The 19,385-nt window shown below is 38.0% G+C and overlaps 2 protein-coding genes across 5 annotated transcripts in view; one reads left to right on the top strand and one right to left on the bottom strand.

Annotated features, from left to right (window-relative positions):
• Positions 1-6,573, bottom strand: part of LOC123872338 (G-protein coupled receptor Mth2-like) — an 86,539-nt gene extending 79,966 nt beyond the window's left edge. The window contains exon 1 of the mRNA XM_045916555.1: positions 5,835-6,573. Coding sequence (XP_045772511.1) covers positions 5,835-6,335 — 501 coding nt within the window. The 5' untranslated portion in view covers positions 6,336-6,573. The remainder of the gene's footprint in view (positions 1-5,834) is intronic.
• Positions 6,574-11,513: 4,940 nt separating this feature from the next.
• LOC123872335 lies at positions 11,514-17,595 on the top strand. Of its 4 annotated transcripts, none has more exons than XM_045916551.1 (3): positions 11,530-11,775; positions 12,343-13,627; positions 15,314-17,586. In XM_045916551.1, the coding sequence occupies exons 2-3, from the start codon at positions 12,445-12,447 to the stop codon at positions 17,371-17,373; spliced, it is 3,243 nt and encodes a 1,080-aa protein (XP_045772507.1). In that variant the 5' UTR covers positions 11,530-11,775; positions 12,343-12,444; the 3' UTR covers positions 17,374-17,586. The 4 variants fall into 4 exon arrangements, with proteins under 4 accessions (XP_045772508.1, XP_045772505.1, XP_045772507.1 ...); XM_045916550.1 differs by lacking the exon at positions 11,530-11,775 and adding an exon at positions 12,124-12,208; XM_045916552.1 differs by having other exon boundaries at positions 11,514-13,627; positions 16,559-17,595.
• Positions 17,596-19,385: the final 1,790 nt, after the last annotated feature.

The raw sequence follows: 19,385 nt of genomic DNA, 5'->3' as shown, positions 1-19,385 counted from the left end.
TAATAACTTTCAAACGGCTGAACCGATTTTCTTGGATTATAGCTAAGAACACTCTCGATCAAGCCACCTTTCAAACAAAAAACTAAATTAAAATCGGTTCAGTAGTTTAGGAGCTACGATGCCACAGACAGATACACAGATACACACGTCAAACTTATAACACCCCTCTTTTTGGGTCGGGGGTTAAAAATCCACATTGAATGCATTTATTATTGTTTTTCGAAAACATGATTTACGGTTATGACATAGAAAATCAATTAGTGATTTACTGGTTGAATGTAATATTACCTATGTATTTAGTACCTTCTACATCGATGGTTATATGTTTGTTTTGAGTTGTTTTATAGCATTCATGAAACTTGAGAAGCTTGTTTGCATAAATACTTTTAGCTGTTATAATTAGTAGAAGTATTAGTTTGCATTTTTTAATTTACCTAGGTGCCTAATACTTAAATGGGTTATACACAAACTCGGTTATAATAAACTAATATTGACCAAAACTAAAATATTAAAATAATTTAATTCCTAAGGTCCAGTTGCATGAGGCGATTAAAGTGACATTATGGTTACCTCCAAACTTTGACCGCCATGAAAAAGTAAAACAAGGAACTCTTGTTTCATTCAGTCCGTCTGTCCGTCTAAGTTAAAGTATAAGAAAATAATACGACTGCCAAAATTTTTAATAACTAGCATGGCTACGGAACCCTACCCTTACGTCTTTTAACACGCACTTGACCGGTTTTTTTATCAATGAACATATTTTTATGGCGCGGAGCTCTTTTGTTTTCAGCTGCGAATTATCTCGATGGATCAGGCTCTTATAAGTCTACTTTCATTATTTAATGGACGTCCGTACTCCCATTTCTCGATACCCTTTAAATGCCAAGGGCAAATTGATCCGCCGATGATTGCATCCATTTAATGGGTATGATTTTTTAATAATTAATGAGTTATGGGGCCTTTCACTATGAGGTGGTCATTTTAGAAATGTCAATACCGATTTCCTTTTGTGGATATAGTCCAGGTACAGTCGACCATAAAATTGCTTTGCCCTTGTTCCTAACTATGGCCAAAATCCGAGATATCTGAACCGATTTGCGTAATTTTTTTTAATCGATAGAGAAACTTTGCGACATTGACATGTGAACATCTTGTTGAAAAATTTCATCCATTTGTATGGAAGTGAATAAAAAATATACATTCATTATAATAATATTCAGAAGGTAAACCCTTTGCTACAATTGGGTTAACAATTTGTGAAAAGGTCGAATGTCAAAACTGCAAAGGGTTCGTAATACTCAGGATCATCTCGGGACAATATTTATGCAGTGAGCTACGTTGAATATGTATTCAAAATAGTCAAGCAAGAGATGGATGCTGAAAGCTTGTTTTTGAAGAGTTATGACAGGAATAGTAAATTACTTACTAGCACCACGCCTGTGTGCCAGTGCATAGCTGTATACCCTGTATTTTAGCTACCTAGGTATATTATGATTAGTGGTACTCATAATATATACCTAGGTAGCTAAAATTAACTAAATAAATTATTCAGAAATCGTAATTAAAAAAAAACATGACTGCTCTGCCAAAAAACTAACTAAAACTAAAAAAACACGTTTAAAAATGGCGCCATACAGCGGCCAAATTGAATTGCGTTTCAAAAAAATAGGTATCGCTCGGAATGATGTAAGGATTCTAACGATATTCCATACATTCAAATCTGTTCAGGCATTTAGGAGTTATGATGGAATAAAGAAACTCACATAAAAATTACGAAACTTTATGTCCGCGACTTCGTCCGCGTGCAAACCCCTATTTTACCCTCATAGGGGTTGAATTTTCAAAGATCCTTTTTAGCAGATGTCTACGTCATAATAGCTATCTGCATATCAGTTAGTTCGAGCTGTGTTTTTAACCCCCGACCCAAAAAGAGGGGTGTTATAAGTTTGACGTGTGTATCTGTGTGTCTGAGTATCTGTCTGTGGCACCGTAGCGCCTAAACTGATGAACCGATTTTAATTTAGTTTTTTTGTTTGAAAGGTGGCTTGATCGAGAGTGTTCTTAGCTATAATCCCAGAAAATCGGTTCAGCCGTTTGAAAGTTATCAGCTCGTTTCTAGTTACTGTAACCTTCACTTGTCGGGGGTGTTATAAATTTTTAATTTACACTTGTGATAACTCAGTCAGTTAGTCGCCTTTTCTTTTTATGTATTGGAATTAAAATGTATCCCGCACCGGGTTATCGGAGCCTCCACACCCCGATTGTCATCTCGACCTGTCGCGTATTACACCTTCATGAAATAAATATTAATTCAATTCATTTGATTTCCTATTTTCTTCGCTTCTTATATCCTATTTAACCATGGAACGTCCCCCTAACGGTTCCACGTATTAACTCTGTAGACATGGAAACCTAAATAGGATTGGCGGATTTATTACGCTGTTTGGTGGTAATGTAATGGTTCTTTTTCGTTACGTCCTCATTATAATTGGATTTGTTACGCTGCTGAAACATTAGGATTTATTTTTGGAGAAATTAAGAGTGCTAGAGACTTTGTAGTTACCTACGCATATTAAATTATTTATTTTTAAAGTTCTTTTATTCGATAATCTGAGATTGAAAGAACATAGTGGAAAATTTTTACTTAAAAAAATTTTCATAATAGATTAGTTGGTTGATAGAAAAACACAAGAAACTTTGCAAAACTCTTAGTGCTATAAAATTTTTACGAGACATTTCACCGCGTTTAATAGCCTCATCGGGTGACGGAAGGGCTAGCTCATTTTTTACGCAACGGATCAGCCTGGCTGTCCAGCGCGGAAATGCAGCCAATATTCTTGATGCCATTCCACGCGGGCATGATTTTACTAACTTTGCACCTTTAAAGTATTTCCGAAATGCATTTTTTACATTTACCTTGGTAGGCGTAAAAAGCACCGTTTTAAAAACAGACTAGACTTTGTCAGCTTACTTTACTTTGCAGTTTTCACTACCTATGTAGGGATAAATTTGTAAATACATAGGTATTAGCAAAGGTAAAGCAACATCGAAAATACATCTACCTGCCTACCTAGGTACACATTTTTTCATCTTTGTAATCTTACTAGTAAAGTCTTCCCACTACTTTACATTTTAACCTGTAAAATATTATCTAAATTCGTTCGGTTCAGTAAATTCCTATTGTTTAGGCTTGGAACCATCTTGAAACACTAGGAATGTCACAGAAGTTACACCTTGCCTCTCAGATATTCCTTGCTTGTACCGATGTTGCGGTGTACGGTGTACCTACTGTCGGTCTGGAAATGCAAATAGCACTACGAGTTCGAATTCCTACTAGGTACTTAGATAAACCAGCAGATACCTACTAACACTTCGTAAAATCATACTTCATACTAATATTATCATATCACACTTAATTAATATAATATTATACAGGCGAAAGTTTGTGTGTATGTGTGTGTGTGTATGTTACTCCTTCACACAAAAACTACTGGACGGATTTGGCTAAAATTTGAAATGGATATAGGTAATATCTTGGATTAGCACATAGGCTACTTTTTATCCCGGAAAAAGCAAAGAGTTTCCACGGAATATTGTAAAACCTAAATCCACGCGGACGAAGTCGCGGGCATCAGCTAGTTATCGAATAACAAATTATATCTTTTTTATCCATTCATTTTAATTTTCCAACTATTGCTCGTCTTATATAAAAGGGAAAGCTGACTGACTGACTGGCTGATCTATCAACGCACAGCGCAAACTATAGGACGGATCGGGCTGTTTGGCATGCAGATAATTATGACGTAGAAATACGCTAAGGATTTTCGAAAATTCATCCCCTAAGGGGGTAAAATGGGGGTTCGATATATTTTATGTAGTCCACGCGGACGATGTCGCGGGGATAAGTTAGTTACAAATAATTTACTTATTGATGCCTGCGTTTTTCAAAAATCGCTAATGAACTCTTTGTTTTTTCGGAATAAAAAGTAGCCTAGGTTTATGTGTCGACCTAGCAAGCCACAAGAAACGTTTCATTTCTAAGTAGCCGATGTCATTCTGCAGGTCTTCTGTTGTTATCTATGCAAAAAAAATACGTCGTTCCTTTGCTCTTTGGCGATGTAATAAGTAATGAAGAAAAAAAATGGTTCAAACACACTTTCTCATTTATAAGAATAGTATGAATTACGTAGGATAAAAAATAAAAATAAATAAATAGTCATTTATTTCAGGCAATTTGAGTACATTTTTAACATAAATCTAACTACAAATGTACAATTATTTTAAAAAATAAAATGACAATAATAAAAATTATTAACTAAAATAAAATAAAAACATAGAGATGAAATATTTGGTCATTATTATTTTTACGAACGACTTTAAAAACGTTTAATGAATTTTATAAATAGGTACATAAGGTACATTTTCTAAATTTACTACATTTTAAAATTATTAGTATCAGATACCTATGTAGGTACATTCTCAAGAAATACAACTTTATTTTCTACGTTAAAGGTAAATTTTATTATTGTTCTTTAATCGCGTAGTTAGTCTAAACCACAACTTGAAACGTTGATACTCGTAATAATCGTTATTAAAAGACTGATAAGTTATCTGATACCTTTTAGGTATCAAGAATACAGTCCTGTAGTTAATTAATACCTACCTGCCTTGAATACTACGATTAACAATAGGAATATTTTCATTTACTTTTTTTGACTTTTATTTATTTTTATTTACTTATTAGAAAATAGTTGGTATTAACTGGGATTTGTAACCACTTACAATACTATAAGTGTAAATTAAAAATTTATAACACCCCCGACAAGTGAAGGTTGCAGTAACTAGAAAAGAGCTGATAACTTTCAAACGGCTGAACGGATTATTTTCTTGGATTATAGCTAAGAACACTATTTCGATCAAGCCACCTTTCAAACAAAAAAACTAAATTAAAATCGGTTCACTCGTTTAGGCGCTACGATGCCACAGAGAGATACACAGATACACACGTCAAACTTATAACACCCCTCTTTTTGGGTCGGGGGTTAATAAACTCTTAAGTAAAAGAAATAGGTATCGTTACTATGGAAAAGAATAAAGGTAAGTTTTTACTAAATATCCACTACTTAAATATCCACGCTCTACATTTTCCTTTTCAATGTTACGACTACCTACGCAAAATTTTCAAGAAAACTTTGCTACGAGATCGGGTACGCCTACGATACTGGGTAATGTTCTACACTTTTCATGAACAATATAATGTTATTCATAAAAAGTAGAGACTACAATACTTTTATTTACTTAAATAAAAAATAGAAAGACGTTATAAGTAATGTCCTTGGTGGTTTGAAATGTTGGCAATTGTTTTCAAACCTATCAGGATTGCCTCAGACATACTTAACAGCTATCAAGTGGAGATCATTGATAAGCATTACTTCCGTGAATTTCCTTTAATTTATTACTCAATATGCGATAACAAGCAACGAAAATATCACGAGGTAAAATTCTTATCTCTCATACCAAACATTCAATTCTCTCGTAATCACAAATACATCAGCTGATAAAAGTGAATTCCCCTTAAAAATATTTCACAGCATTTCGACGCCGGCCGGCGCGATACCATCTGCATTCACCAAGAAAAACATATTTTAAAAACAATGTAGGGTATTCACCTTTATCGAGGCATCACCCCTCAAGGATTAAACTGAAAGGGAGGCCTGAATAAAAGAGCTCGCGGTGTTAGCACAGGGTAGGTACATTGAATAGTTATTAACCACCTCGAGGCGACGATAAGATTGAATGGCGTATTATGAGGCATGTTTGCCCTGAAGCATTACCTCCTCGTCCTGGCGCAGCGTCATCGGCGGGGACACATCTCGCTCCACATTCACTGGGGCACTTGAATCACTCACAGCACTCGCGTTCACGCTTCCAGAGCTTCTCCCCTCGATAACGTCCCAGGGCACGTCGTCGTCGAACACCGCCACGTTCCGTAACCCTGACCCAGAGTGGAACCTCCACGGCAGGTCGGTCCCGCTCTGCCGGGGCCGCCGCCTCTTATGCCTAACTTTATGCCTCGCGAATCTTTCCGCACCACCGTGATACTCATCACCCATCATCGCATCGTACAAGGCGTCCAAGTTAACTTTTACTTTGCGATGCCTATTGCGGATCGTGGACGTAGGTTCCGTAGATACGGATTCCCGGCTCAGTCCTTCCGCGTCCCAGAGTTGTATTCGGAGTATGTTGTCGTGGGAGGCGGGCGACATGTGGGCGCGCGCGATCGCGAGCGCGATTGCCGCGAGTGCGAGGAACAGAGCACGCGCGGTCCCGTCCATCTCCAGCGGCGGGCGCGAGCCTACTGAGGTACGATAGAGGCGAGCTGAATGGCTGATACTGATAGCCGCCGCTTTTCCCGCGCTTTCCCGATAACGCGCTACGAGCTACGCACTGCCCCGACACTGCCCTCACGGCGAGCATTCGACATCAACGCTCGGCGCGCGCTCGCCTCGGACAAGATAAACATCGCTTATCGTGTCATGATTTGTTTGATAAGCGCTAACATCACAATGATCACACCCATCGGCACGTGGGACTATGTTATTACTTTAGAATGTTCGGTAGGTAAGTGGATATCCTAGAGCAATAAAACAAATGAGTCACCACATAAATTAGTTTATTGCGGCCAAACTATTAACTAACACAATATTATGTTTGTACTGGAATAACAACACTGAACTCGTATAGCGAGTTATAAATAAGAATTAGGTACATCAATAATTGCATTAAAATTTTAAACCCATTTCCTAATTAAAAAAAAATTCTTAATAAATAAATAATTACTATGAATATTATTCTGTACGGTAAGTACATTCTACAACAATATAATTTGAACGTAAACCCTTAATAATTAAAATAATAGTATTACATTAAAATTCTTAAATAGCGTTTCTATTCTTAAACAATTTTTAATATCTATGGCAAGCGTTATAAGTACCTAATTTTACAAAGGCAAAACAGGCTAGAATACAAAAATAAACTTAACTAAACAATCTCTGTCAACTAAAAACAATTCAAAAAAAGGTAGGTAAGTAACAAATAAAAGAATTCGCTCTGTAAACAGGAAAGTGCCACAGTTTAATAATAAATGGCACGCGAAAAGTTTGTCCTTTCCATTTGCAATAGAGGTCTCTTGAAGGTGTATACGATTACTAGAATACAATCTCAAAAACAAATACTAGAACGATCCGATCAGCGAACGATAAAACATAGAAGCATTCCTTACTCTCCATTATGGCACAACGAAAACTCTACCGTGGTGAACGGTGCAGATATACACTCTACCGCACGCGTCTTCAGTACGATAGTAACCCAGTAATTAATTATCACTTTGAGTCGGCCAAGCACGGCAACGAGCCTACTTACGTTTGTAACGTGAACTTAACAAACGTAAGTAGGCTCTAGTTTCGAATGAAATTGTTAGAAACGCGTCTTGTTTTATCATTCGCTGGATTCGATCTATATTCAAATCCCTCAATACTCACGTTTTGGTATCTGATTTATTTACTATGCCTTATGAAAAATCTATAAATCAATGTCAACAATTACAGTCCGTTGAAACCGTGGCACATTCCAGTGTAGCAGACGAAACCCCTTGTCCCTTTATCTATAAATATGTCAATGTACATTATAATGTTAGTAAAATATTATATCGGTGGTACTTAGGTGGACATGATATAATATACAGTTCGCACAGTATGAACAAGCCGCACGCACTAAACGCAATGCATTTGCCAGGACTGAAATTGCGAATAACTGGGCGACTATATTACAATATTAGCAAGTTTTTTAGGGTTCCGTATCTCCAGGGAATAAAGTTATCCTTATAGGATCATAATTATCGTGATGATACATCGTCTGTCTGTCTGTCATGTCCCAGTCAATAGAGTCCATAGGCTACTTAATACTTCTCGGTCAACGTGAAATACCCTATAGGGTACCTAGAAAAAAAGGGAAAATCCGAAAACCGTGAGTTTGTGGTTACATTGCCGAAATATTTAAATGTTAGTAAGCGGAATCCTTTGAGTGCGAATCAAACTCGCACTTGACCGGTTTTTTGTTCTTAATTTATGCTAGTGACACGGTTTTATTGTTCACAGTAATAACGTCATAACACTTACGCGGGCCAGCAAGAAGTTACCTGCGATTCGCTTACCTTTTATTGCAGCTAAAGAGAAATCAAATATACGGGAAAAGCTTTACGTTCGGGACGCGCGGCGCTTTCAGATGCGATTAAAGTGCGATCAAAATAAGTAGTGTACTAAGAGCCCGTGAGGGTCAGACTTTCGTTATTTTATAAAAACTGAAAGTTTATCGGCGCGTTGTCCGCAACACAGGTAGGAACGATGAAGTTTGGATCATCGTGGCTGTAGCAGATAACAAGAAACAATGGTGTAAAAAATCTTTCGCCAAAATATAAAGTGATTTCTAATACTGTTCCTCGGAAAATATAAATAGATTAGGTACACTTCATACCTTGACGAAAGATTTTATACACCTTTGTTACCTGTTATCTGCCAAAGCCACGATGATCCAAACTTCACATTTCCGCCTGTGGTGGGGACAATGCGCAGGGAAACTTTCAGCTATAATAAAATAACGAAGGTCTGGCCCTCACAGGCTCTTGCTCTATAGTAAATATTGCTTAATTCAACTTCCTGGCAAGTTTGACGCCCGAATACCCATTGCTATTAATTACTGCTAGAGAATGATCATATTACGGCAACATATCAATTTACGTTTATGTAACACAGGTCAGTTCACTTCACACCCTACCAGAAACCTTATAACTATAACTTCGTCATCATGTAGAAATGCTAGTTAAGCAGGTAACAAAAACCTATAAATATGTATATACTTGAACAAAACGGCTAAATTAGTTTTTTTGTTGGAGTATGCGTGAATAGTTTTGGACCCATCTGGAGTCCTTATTCATGGGTCTATCCACGCGACGCGGAGCAAAGCAGACTGCGTCTATGAATAAGCCCCAGACGGGTCCAAACTAGTCGGACATAGGTACTCCGACAAAACGTAAGTTTAGCCATCTTACTTATAGTCCGTTTTTCCTTAGTTTGTTTAAAAGATAAATAAATTCCAGAACCCATCTCTAAAAGGCGTAAGCGACTCGATTTGCCCGGCGCTTTATACTTTCAGTAGTTAGTCACTCGTGTCATGATTTCATTGTCAGTTCGTGGTGAAAAGGTATGGGCCGCGTATAGTGCGCCTCTTACACCTTTCAGCGAGAAGCTACTTGTTTTCCTTTTAAATAAACAAAGGAAAACTAAAATATATTAAATATCACTCCCGAAAGCTAAAAAAACCCTATAAATAAACGAACTACAGTATTTTAAATACACATTGATCCTATTTTTGTGACGAATAATAAATGCTAAATACATTTGCAAAAATATAAGCTCACATGAATACATAGGTACCTATTATGTATAGATTTTTTTTTTAAATTGTATGACAAGTTAACCCATGACTGCGGTCTCACCTGGTGGTAAATGATAATGCAGTCTAAGATGGCAAAGAGCTTATTCTGGAATAAGGGATATATCAGTTATTAAACTCACTACCCTAATCGGTTACCCTATCGGTAAATCGGTAAATCCCTTAGCTGCAATGCTTTGCCGGGTGGTAACTAGCCACGGCCGAAGCTTCTCACCTGATTAGACCTAAGCCAATTTAGACACTATAAAGTTCTAGATTGTCTCAGCTGGGAACCGAACCCAGAACCTCACGCTTATAAGATAGCGCTAACCACAGTGTTAAGAAGATCGTGAAAATATTGATCATACAAATATATTTTACTTTATTAGATCTTCCTACTTAATACTTATTTTATTTAAATTTTTCACTTGCGATAAATATTTTCAGCTTGCGATATAAATGACTGCTGAAAATAAGTCTGCCTTTTAACCACAGCAGGTAAGTAACACTTTCTATAAACACTTATCACAAATATTTAAAATGCCAAAACCAATAAATATTTTCTATACAACTACCTATATCTATCATTTGTGACAAAAATGCTCTCTAAATTCTACTGTCAACTCTTACATAATATTATATTTACCTACAAACATTTTCATATCTCAATAAAAAAGACTACCTACAGGTATACATAAAATTTGAAAAATATTTTATTTGAAATAGTAAATAATCATATAATATATAAGATTATTATCATTTATTATTGAATTGAAATGAGCAATTTGTTTTAGAGCCCATTTTCCAAACGCCTAATGATGTTTAAGGGTCAACGCATACAGCCGGAGTGGAGTCGAGGAGTATTTTTGTAAACAACCTAATGACAGCTTTATGTAATTTGTAATATATTTAACTTGGTAGGTATAAAAATAAAAAAACATGGAAAAGACTCAAAGTATGCCCAACGAGCACGGGCGCCCTCGACGCGCGACGACGCTGCTATGCTAAATCTGATAAACGTTAATTTGAATTGTTATAAATATCAACAGCAGAGACGCCGCACATCGGTTCCACTCCACGCTGCTGGTGTACGTTGCGCCTAACTCAGGAATGACAGTTTTTTTATTATTGGTCGAAGTATCTAATTACATAATTTTACACCTACTACGCTTTCTATCAGTTATATCAGTGGCACAGAGTTTAATCAAAATAGGCATAAAGTACGAAAAATAAAAAAATAAATACCATAGACATATTATTTGAACAAATCTAATGATGAAGAAACATTGAGGGAGAGACAAAGAGAGGCGACACGTCTTTTCTAAAATATTGCAAAGTAAAATAAACTCTATCTCCACAAATTGATGCAGGTACTTAGTTAGTAGGCAGGTAGGTACATCACTACCCAATACTATTATTATAGGTACATGCGAAAGTGTATTTGTTAGTTTGTCCTCCAATCACGCCGCAAGTCAAACACCTGAAGAGTGACATAGGCTACTTTTTATCTCGAAAAATCGAAGTTCTCACGGGATTTTTAAGGACTTAAATCCACGCGGACGAAGTCGCTGGCATTAGCTATTGCATCTATATTACGACCAGTGTTATTTTTCGATTGCAACACAAATTACGGAAGTCAATTTATTTCGTGCACAATAAATGACCTCCAGCGGCTCGAGCTGTATCGATCATAGACGGTTATCATGGTGACAGATCGACAACACCGCACCTACTCAAGTCGAACCAACCCTACCTTTTAATTAGTTCTACATACTTTAGATACGTTTTTATAAGCGCTAATTAATAACACTCAACCCGTTTGTTGCATTACTATGCGGTGTATTATACTGTATAGGCGACCATTTACATATACAGGGTTAGCTTTTGGAGTAGATTGGTTGATTTTTTTTTAATTAAAAATTCTGTTTAGTGCTATAGCACTGCACAAGGCGTGCGCGGCGGCGGGCTGCGGGAGCGGGGAGCCTCGCGGTGCGGCGCCGGCGCGCGGCACAATACATTCGCGGCGCGACCGCCTCCTAATTACCAGCGCTTATAGTGTGTACAGTTTATTACTAAGTATTTCATTATTAAAACATTTATACAACCATCAAAAGTGTTATAAGTACAGTCCAATACAAGGTGCAACACCACACATCACTATACATTTTGGTCCTTCACCCGTCAACGAAAAGGAGCCACGCCGCGAATCGCCATACAGACAAACCAGCGAAGACTTCCCGAAGGAACATTGCATCGCGGAAACCAAAAAGGCAGGGACATGACTGAGTGAGTTTGTTCCATATCCTTCTTATTCCTTCTAGTTTCCGTCTTCTAGCATTCTTTCTGGATCAGACATCTTCGCTAAAATTCAATTAAATCATCATGTCGGTACCTACAGTACAACATTTTTACTCTTAGAAGCGGGCGACGAGCAACCGTGCCGAGTTCAAAACCGGTTCCTTATCGCTTGCTAGTGGCTTACGCGCATCGATTTGAATGCATTTCGTACCTACTTATGACTGCATTTAAAACTTTAGGCATTACGCGTGTTATAACTTTATAACGCGTGAACTATTTTGCATTTTTCTTTCGCATTACTTATTATTTTAACTTCAACTTTTCAAATTACGTTCTTTGCTTTATTTCGCTTGACTTTATTCGTTAAAAATGAGTGACCCACGTAGCAAAGAATTAATAAAACTTCGTGGTAGCATTAAAGGTAAGCTAACTATATTTCAAAATTTCTTAAATAGTTTAGATAAATGCGACCACATTAGCGAAACTCAATACAACGAACTTGAATGTCGGCTGAGTAAAATTGATAGTCTACAGAATGATTTCGATAAATTTCAGACCGAGCTCGAGATTTTGTCGGACGATACTAGTCAACTGCTTCTCGAACGTGAAGAATTCGATACGAAATATTTTTCGTTAGTGGCTGAAGCACGTACAATTATGAATAGAAGCAAACGGCACCTCCAGCGTCGGATGTCAGTGTCTGAGGCGAGTGAAGGGAGCGAAAGCAGAGACGGTGGCTTTCACGACTTTGTTCGTCTTCCAAAAATTTCACTTCCTTCTTTTGACGGAGAGAAGATGACTCAATGGTTGGAATTCAGAGATACGTATCTTTCTTTAATTCACTCTAATAATAATTTAGGGAATATTAATAAATTTCATTATTTGAGAGCAGCTCTTAAAGGCAGTGCCTTAACAGTCATAAAAAATCTTGAATTCACTTCCAAAAATTATGAAGTAGCATGGCAATTGCTATCAAGTAGGTACGACAATGAACGATTGCTTGTAAATATACATGTCAACTCGTTACTAAATTTCTCAACAATGACGAAAGAGTCTGGAAAATCTTTAAGAAATTTAGTCGATACAATTAATCGTAATTTATGTGCATTAAATACCCTAGGTCAACCCACTGATCACTGGGATACCTTGGTTATTCATTTAATGAGTCGTAAGTTAGACAGTGTTACCTTTCGTGAGTGGGAGGAACATCGTAACTCAATAACTACTTCTCCTACATTAAAACAATTTATAGATTTTCTAATAGGCAGAGCTGACTTATTAGATACTATACAACTTGAAGAAACACAAAGACAGTCAACTTCACAAATAAATCAAAATACACAATTTACACAGAATAAGCACATTACACAATCAAAAAATACAAGTTTAAATAAAGAAAAAATTACACTTAAAACCACTGCATGTCCTTTATGTACACAAAATCATTTTTTATTTAGCTGTTCTGAATTTAGAAAATTAAGCGTAGATGAACGCTTAGAAAAAATGAAGAATTTCAGTGTGTGTAAAAATTGTTTACGGCCTGGTCACAAAGACAGTCAGTGCCGCTTAACTCACTGTAAATACTGTTCTTTAAAGCACAGCACACTTTTACATAAAGATACTGAACAGCACACCACAGTTGCCTTATCTGCCAATATTCAGACTAGTAACAAACCTCTTACATTGCTTTCCACAGCATTGGTGAATGTGGTCGGCGCCGACGGGAAACTACATCCTGCTCGCGCTCTTCTAGACAATGCCTCCACGGGGCATTATGTCACACAGCACCTGTGTGAGAAGCTGGGTTTGCTGCGTCGAAGCGTAAGCTCCTCTGTGACAGGTATTAACAACCAGTTATCATACGTAGCAGAGTCTTGCACCTTACCTCTCGAGTCATATTCGGGGGATTTCAAGGTCAATCTTGAGTGTCATGTATTACCTCAGATTACCAACACATTACCTTCATGCAACATCGATATCAGGTCTTTAAAATTACCGCCTCATATTCGATTAGCTGATCCATCTTTCCATATTTCTTCACCTATCGACATATTGGTAGGAGCAGATGTCTTCTGGGACGTCATATGTTCAGATTTCATCGATCTCGGTAAGCAATGCCCAAAATTGCAAAAAACCAAACTTGGTTGGCTGGTTTCTGGCACAATCAAGGCATATACACAATCACATAAAAATAAAGCACATCAATCGTCTTGCTTTTTCACTCAGCGCGATGATGCCTTGCTAACACGATTTTGGGAATTAGAGTCGGTTTCTTCTAAATATAACTTAACGCTAGAAGAGCAAGCCTGTGAAAAAAGCTTCGCAGAGAACACTCGACGTGACACTGATGGTCGATTTATTGTGACTATACCCTTAAAAGAGTCACCCGAGGTTCTCGGCGATAATTATCACTCGGCCAAAAATCGCTTGCTAGCACTTGAGCGTAGATTTCAACGCGATTCAGTTTTAAAAAAGAGATACTACGATTTTATGACTGAGTATAGAGACTTAGGTCACATGAGCGACACAGTTATTTCAAAACCTACTGAACCTGATTCTCAAAACCGGTATTATTTGCCTCATTTTCCGATTATTCGGGAAAATTCTACTACGACAAAATGTCGCGTCGTATTCAATGCCTCAGCATTAAATAAGGGCAAAACATTTAACAGCATTCAAATGGTCGGTCCTGTCGTCCAGGATGACTTACTTTCAATTTTACTGCGCTTCCGTCAGCACAAATATGTTGTTTCGGGAGACATTGAGAAAATGTATCGAGCCATTTTAGTCGAACCCACACAACGTTCACTTCAACAAATTTTATTTCGATTTGATCCGAGTGAACACATAAGACCGTTTACGTTGAACACGGTTACTTACGGTACAGCATCTGCACCGTACCTAGCCACTAAATGCTTGGTTTCGTTGGCAGAACAATGTTCAGATCCTAACGCAAAAATTGCCATTTCTAGGGACTTTTATGTTGACGATTTTATTAGTGGTGGTGATTCCATAGAATCTGTCATTGACCTGTGCAAAAATGTAGATAAAACTTTACTGTCGGCACAATTCAAGCTGCGTAAATGGCAATCAAATAGCTCCGAAGTCTTGAAATCATTAACTAACGACAATGCACTTGAACAAATCAATAAAAATAAAACTTTAAATCTAAATGAATCATTACCCTGCAAAACTCTTGGTCTTCAATGGGATTGTAACTTAGATCATTTATTATTCACAATTGACCTAGATCCTAAAGCCAAGAAAATTACTAAACGTAAAATTCTATCTCTTATTAGTCAAATTTTTGATCCGCTTGGAATTCTAGGGCCTTGCACTGTTCAAGCAAAAAAGGTAATGCAAAACCTTTGGATAGATAAATGCGGCTGGGATGAGGAAGTGTCAAAAGATACCCAGAACACCTTTTTGAACTTCATAGATTCTCTTATTTCTCTTAAATCACTTCGTATTCCTCGTTGGGTTAGTTTTGATAACGTTATTCGTTTGGAACTTCATACGTTTTCAGACGCATCGGAACGTGCTTACGGTGCATGTATCTTCGTGAGAGCGGTCGACGCAAATGGCACGGTACAAGTTCGCCTTCTAGCTTCCAGAAATAAAGTGGCGCCTTTGAAGCCTACCACAATCCCCAGACTCGAGCTTTGTGGTGCGCTCCTGGCGTCTAGACTTCACGCCAAAGTGATGTCATCAATCACCCTTAAGGTACACGATTCCTTTTTTTGGACTGATTCCACAATCGTGTTAGCATGGCTAAAAACGCAATCAAATCAATTAAAAACGTTTGTTCGGACTCGAGTAGGTGAGATTCAAGACAGCACAGCTGGTCACAGGTGGAGCTACGTTCCATCGAAGGAAAATCCCGCCGATTTAGTCTCACGCGGAATTGCAACGAACAGTATTGGCTCATGCGCACTGTGGTGGTCTGGTCCAGATTTTCTTAAAACAAAAAACATACAGTTTCCGATCATACCAAACACACAATCAGATTCTACAAGCACACAAAGACAGGAAAAAACAGAAATAGTTTTACACACAACGACACAAAGTAAAGACACAGTCACACACATAATTCATGAATTAATAAATAAAACGTCAAGTTACACACATTTAATTAGATCTTTTGCTTTTGTACAAAGATTTATACACAATTGCAAATATCCTAAAAATAAATTAACACAAACATTATCTACAACAGAATTAAAAAATTCAGAAACTTATATACTAAAACTCGTGCAACAACAAATGTTCAAAGATGAATATATTTTATTAAAGTCCGAAAAGCCTCTTCCATACAAAAATAGGTTGAGTTCATTAGCACCTTTCATTCATTCAGATGAGCTCATAAGAGTTGGAGGAAGACTTAAAAACTCACACTATCCTTTCGACATCAAACACCCAATACTCTTATGTGGCAAGCATCATCTCACACAAATCCTTTTTCAAAAAGAACACATTTCATTAATGCATGCGGGACCTCAACTCCTTTTGTCTTTTATTAGACAAAAATATTGGCCACTGGGGGGGAGGAACCTCGCTAGGCGCGTCGTGCATCGTTGTGTTCGTTGCTGCAGGTTTAAACCGAAACCAATACAGCCTATGATGAGTGACTTACCCGCGGATAGAACACGTTTAGAATTCCCATTTTTGCACACTGGAATTGACTACGCTGGTCCAATAATGATAGCAAGCCGTAAGGGCAGGGGTGCGAAACTGGAAAAGTCTTACATTTGCATATTTGTCTGCTTCGCAGTTAAAGCTTTGCACCTGGAGCTCGTCACGGATTTGACAAAGGAGGCCTTCATATCAGCATTTCTAAAATTTATATCACGTCGCGGTAAGCCAATGTCTGTAACGTCCGATAACTCGACGACCTTTATTGGAGCCAGTAATGAAATCGCATCTTTTTTCTCAAAATACTCAGACGACATCAAGTCAGATCTTAGCAATAGGGATATTGAATTCCGCCGTATACCCCAGTACACACCTCACTTCGGGGGTTTATGGGAGTCTGCTGTCAAATCAGTCAAATTTCACCTTAAACGCATCTTAAATTTAACACATTTAACGTACGAAGAGATGACCACGTGTCTGGTTCAGATTGAAGCCATCCTAAATTCCAGACCACTCACACCTCTTTCTTCCGATCCTTCCGACCTTACTTGCCTCACTCCCGCTCATTTCCTCATAGGACGCTCACTCTTGTCGGTTCCTCGCCCAATGGTCAGCGATACAAACATCGCCGCCATGGATCGCTACCAACGCATCGAGGCGCTCAAGCAGCACTTCTGGCGGAGATTCTCGGCTGAATACGTCTCTCTGCTACAACAGCGCATGAAATGGCAGAGGGGCTCAATCACAAGTCTCCAGCTAGGTAGCCTGGTGCTCGTGAAAGACAGAGCGCAGCCACCACTTTTATGGCTGCTTGGAAGAGTGGAGAAGGTGCATCCAGGACAGGACGGAGTGGCTCGCGTGGCAGAGATCAAAACAAAGAAGGGAGTCATCACGCGGGCCTTTAACAACATTTGCCCCCTTCCGATTTCCAACTCGCGCGGGCAGGATGTTTAGTGCTATAGCACTGCACAAGGCGTGCGCGGCGGCGGGCTGCGGGAGCGGGGAGCCTCGCGGTGCGGCGCCGGCGCGCGGCACAATACATTCGCGGCGCGACCGCCTCCTAATTACCAGCGCTTATAGTGTGTACAGTTTATTACTAAGTATTTCATTATTAAAACATTTATACAACCATCAAAAGTGTTATAAGTACAGTCCAATACAAGGTGCAACACCACACATCACTATACAATTCAAAAATGCAAAATCTAATGTAACCAGTCAAACATACACGATACAGACACAAGTACCCAACGCACTTTTTCTGGTACAAGTTTGCCCTTGACTACGATCTCACCTGATGGTAAGTGATGATGCAGTTCAAGATGGAAGAAAAAGAAACGAATTCCAAATCGTTACATTTGATACGTGTAAATGCTCCTGGTCAGAACACACCCTAACAATATGGTCTGATTTTAATTTACCATAGTCAATTTCAACATTGATTACAGAAGCTAATTTATTTTGTACGCAATTAAGAGGGGTCTCTCCGTCACTCGCTCCATACAAACGTAGTTCGTCTCTCATTGGAATACTAACCAATTTGTACCAATGGAATTTTGTAGAAACGTTCCGGTAACGTTCTATGTATTGTATCGATTATATCTATCTAACGATCTATGCCTGTGGCTTTCTAGATTTCTGTTGAAATATTCGGTTTCAAAGTTACGCGATCTTAAAAATTCACATACAAATCTTTGAGCCCCTGTAATTATAAAACTACATATTTTTAGAAAAATCTAAAACACCACAGGCACAGATAGTTATAAGTTTCTAGAATATATCTGTAAAATTTCATGGACTTTGGTTGCTTAATATTCAAATGGAATTGGGATTTCGATTGTATCGAGTAAGTGACGGAGAGAGCCCTGTTAACCCTTGAAACTATCGATCATAAAGGTGTCAGGCGATATCTCGGTGACAGAATCGACAACATTTCACCGAGTCTGGTAATCAAGCCATCTTTTAATTAGTAAACTCTGTTTACACATAAATTGATTATCTTATTCGGCTGTACACAATTTCTTAGCTAAAATAATAGGTCTAAAATATGTAGGTAGGTATGTAGGTTGCGATGGCAATCGGGGTACGAGTATGAGGCGGGGGGCACCGGTTCAAATCAAGTGATTGTAGCGATGTTAGTATAAGTTTATTTGATTTTGATTGCGATGAATAAAATGTTATTTAAATAAAAGACGGTAATAATTATTTCACTCTCATTTTGTTGCGTACCACAAAAAATATCGATGTCTATTACCCGGTATGTGATATTATCACCTCACTAGACTAGACTCTAGCTTGCTAACTCTTTGTCCAGCCTTGACATACATAGCGCGATTGTTCGTCCTAGGTATACATACTTATCTACAATTTGCAGAGCTCTTAACAATTACTGGACGAGACAAGAGCATTGGACATGATTTTCGTCCTCCTCACGTTTATTTTTAGACCCAAATGTTGAGAAATTCTGCTGAGGTCATTAATGTCATTTTGTCAATAGACTCATAGCTACTCTTTGAGGAAATTCTTGTCTAAAAAGATATGATCACTAATTTGAGTTGCATATTATTTTTTCTGTGAAAAAGCTATTTGGTTTCGAGTTTTTCCTGTGGAGCTTTCCTCAGTGAAACATCTGTCCGTGGACCTTTTACGTAGTGCCTACATTTCTCATCGCATTTCTTAAAGTAAACATGGAATATCAACTATACCACAAGAGCCATATTCCCTTTCAATAAAGGTACCTACTGAATAGAAAACGCGGCTAAGAGAAACAGCAAAACAAAGCAAACATCTCGGGCACCTTGTTTACTGATATCAGATACTCGCTTTAATTAAACACGCGATTGGCTTACCACGGGGCTCTGTATAAAGGGGCTTTAAGACGCAGGGAGACAAAGTACTTACTGGTTACATTTACCTACCTACTTCTTACTACTACTTACGCATGTGTATTTTTTTTTCTTGCTCTC

This window comes from Maniola jurtina, chromosome 15 (genome assembly GCF_905333055.1).
Source record: "Maniola jurtina chromosome 15, ilManJurt1.1, whole genome shotgun sequence".
Lineage (NCBI taxonomy): Eukaryota > Metazoa > Arthropoda > Insecta > Lepidoptera > Nymphalidae > Maniola > Maniola jurtina.
This window is presented reverse-complemented; position numbering and strand designations above follow the sequence as displayed.

Excerpts from the sequence above, each read along its gene's own strand:
- LOC123872335 (XM_045916549.1), top strand. The coding sequence starts at position 12,157 with ATGAGTGACCCACGTAGCAAAGAATTAATAAAACTTCGTGGTAGCATT. Across the intron at positions 13,628-15,313 it reads CGTAAGCTCCTCTGTGACAG|ACGCATCGGAACGTGCTTAC; the intron begins GTATTAACAACC and ends ATACGTTTTCAG.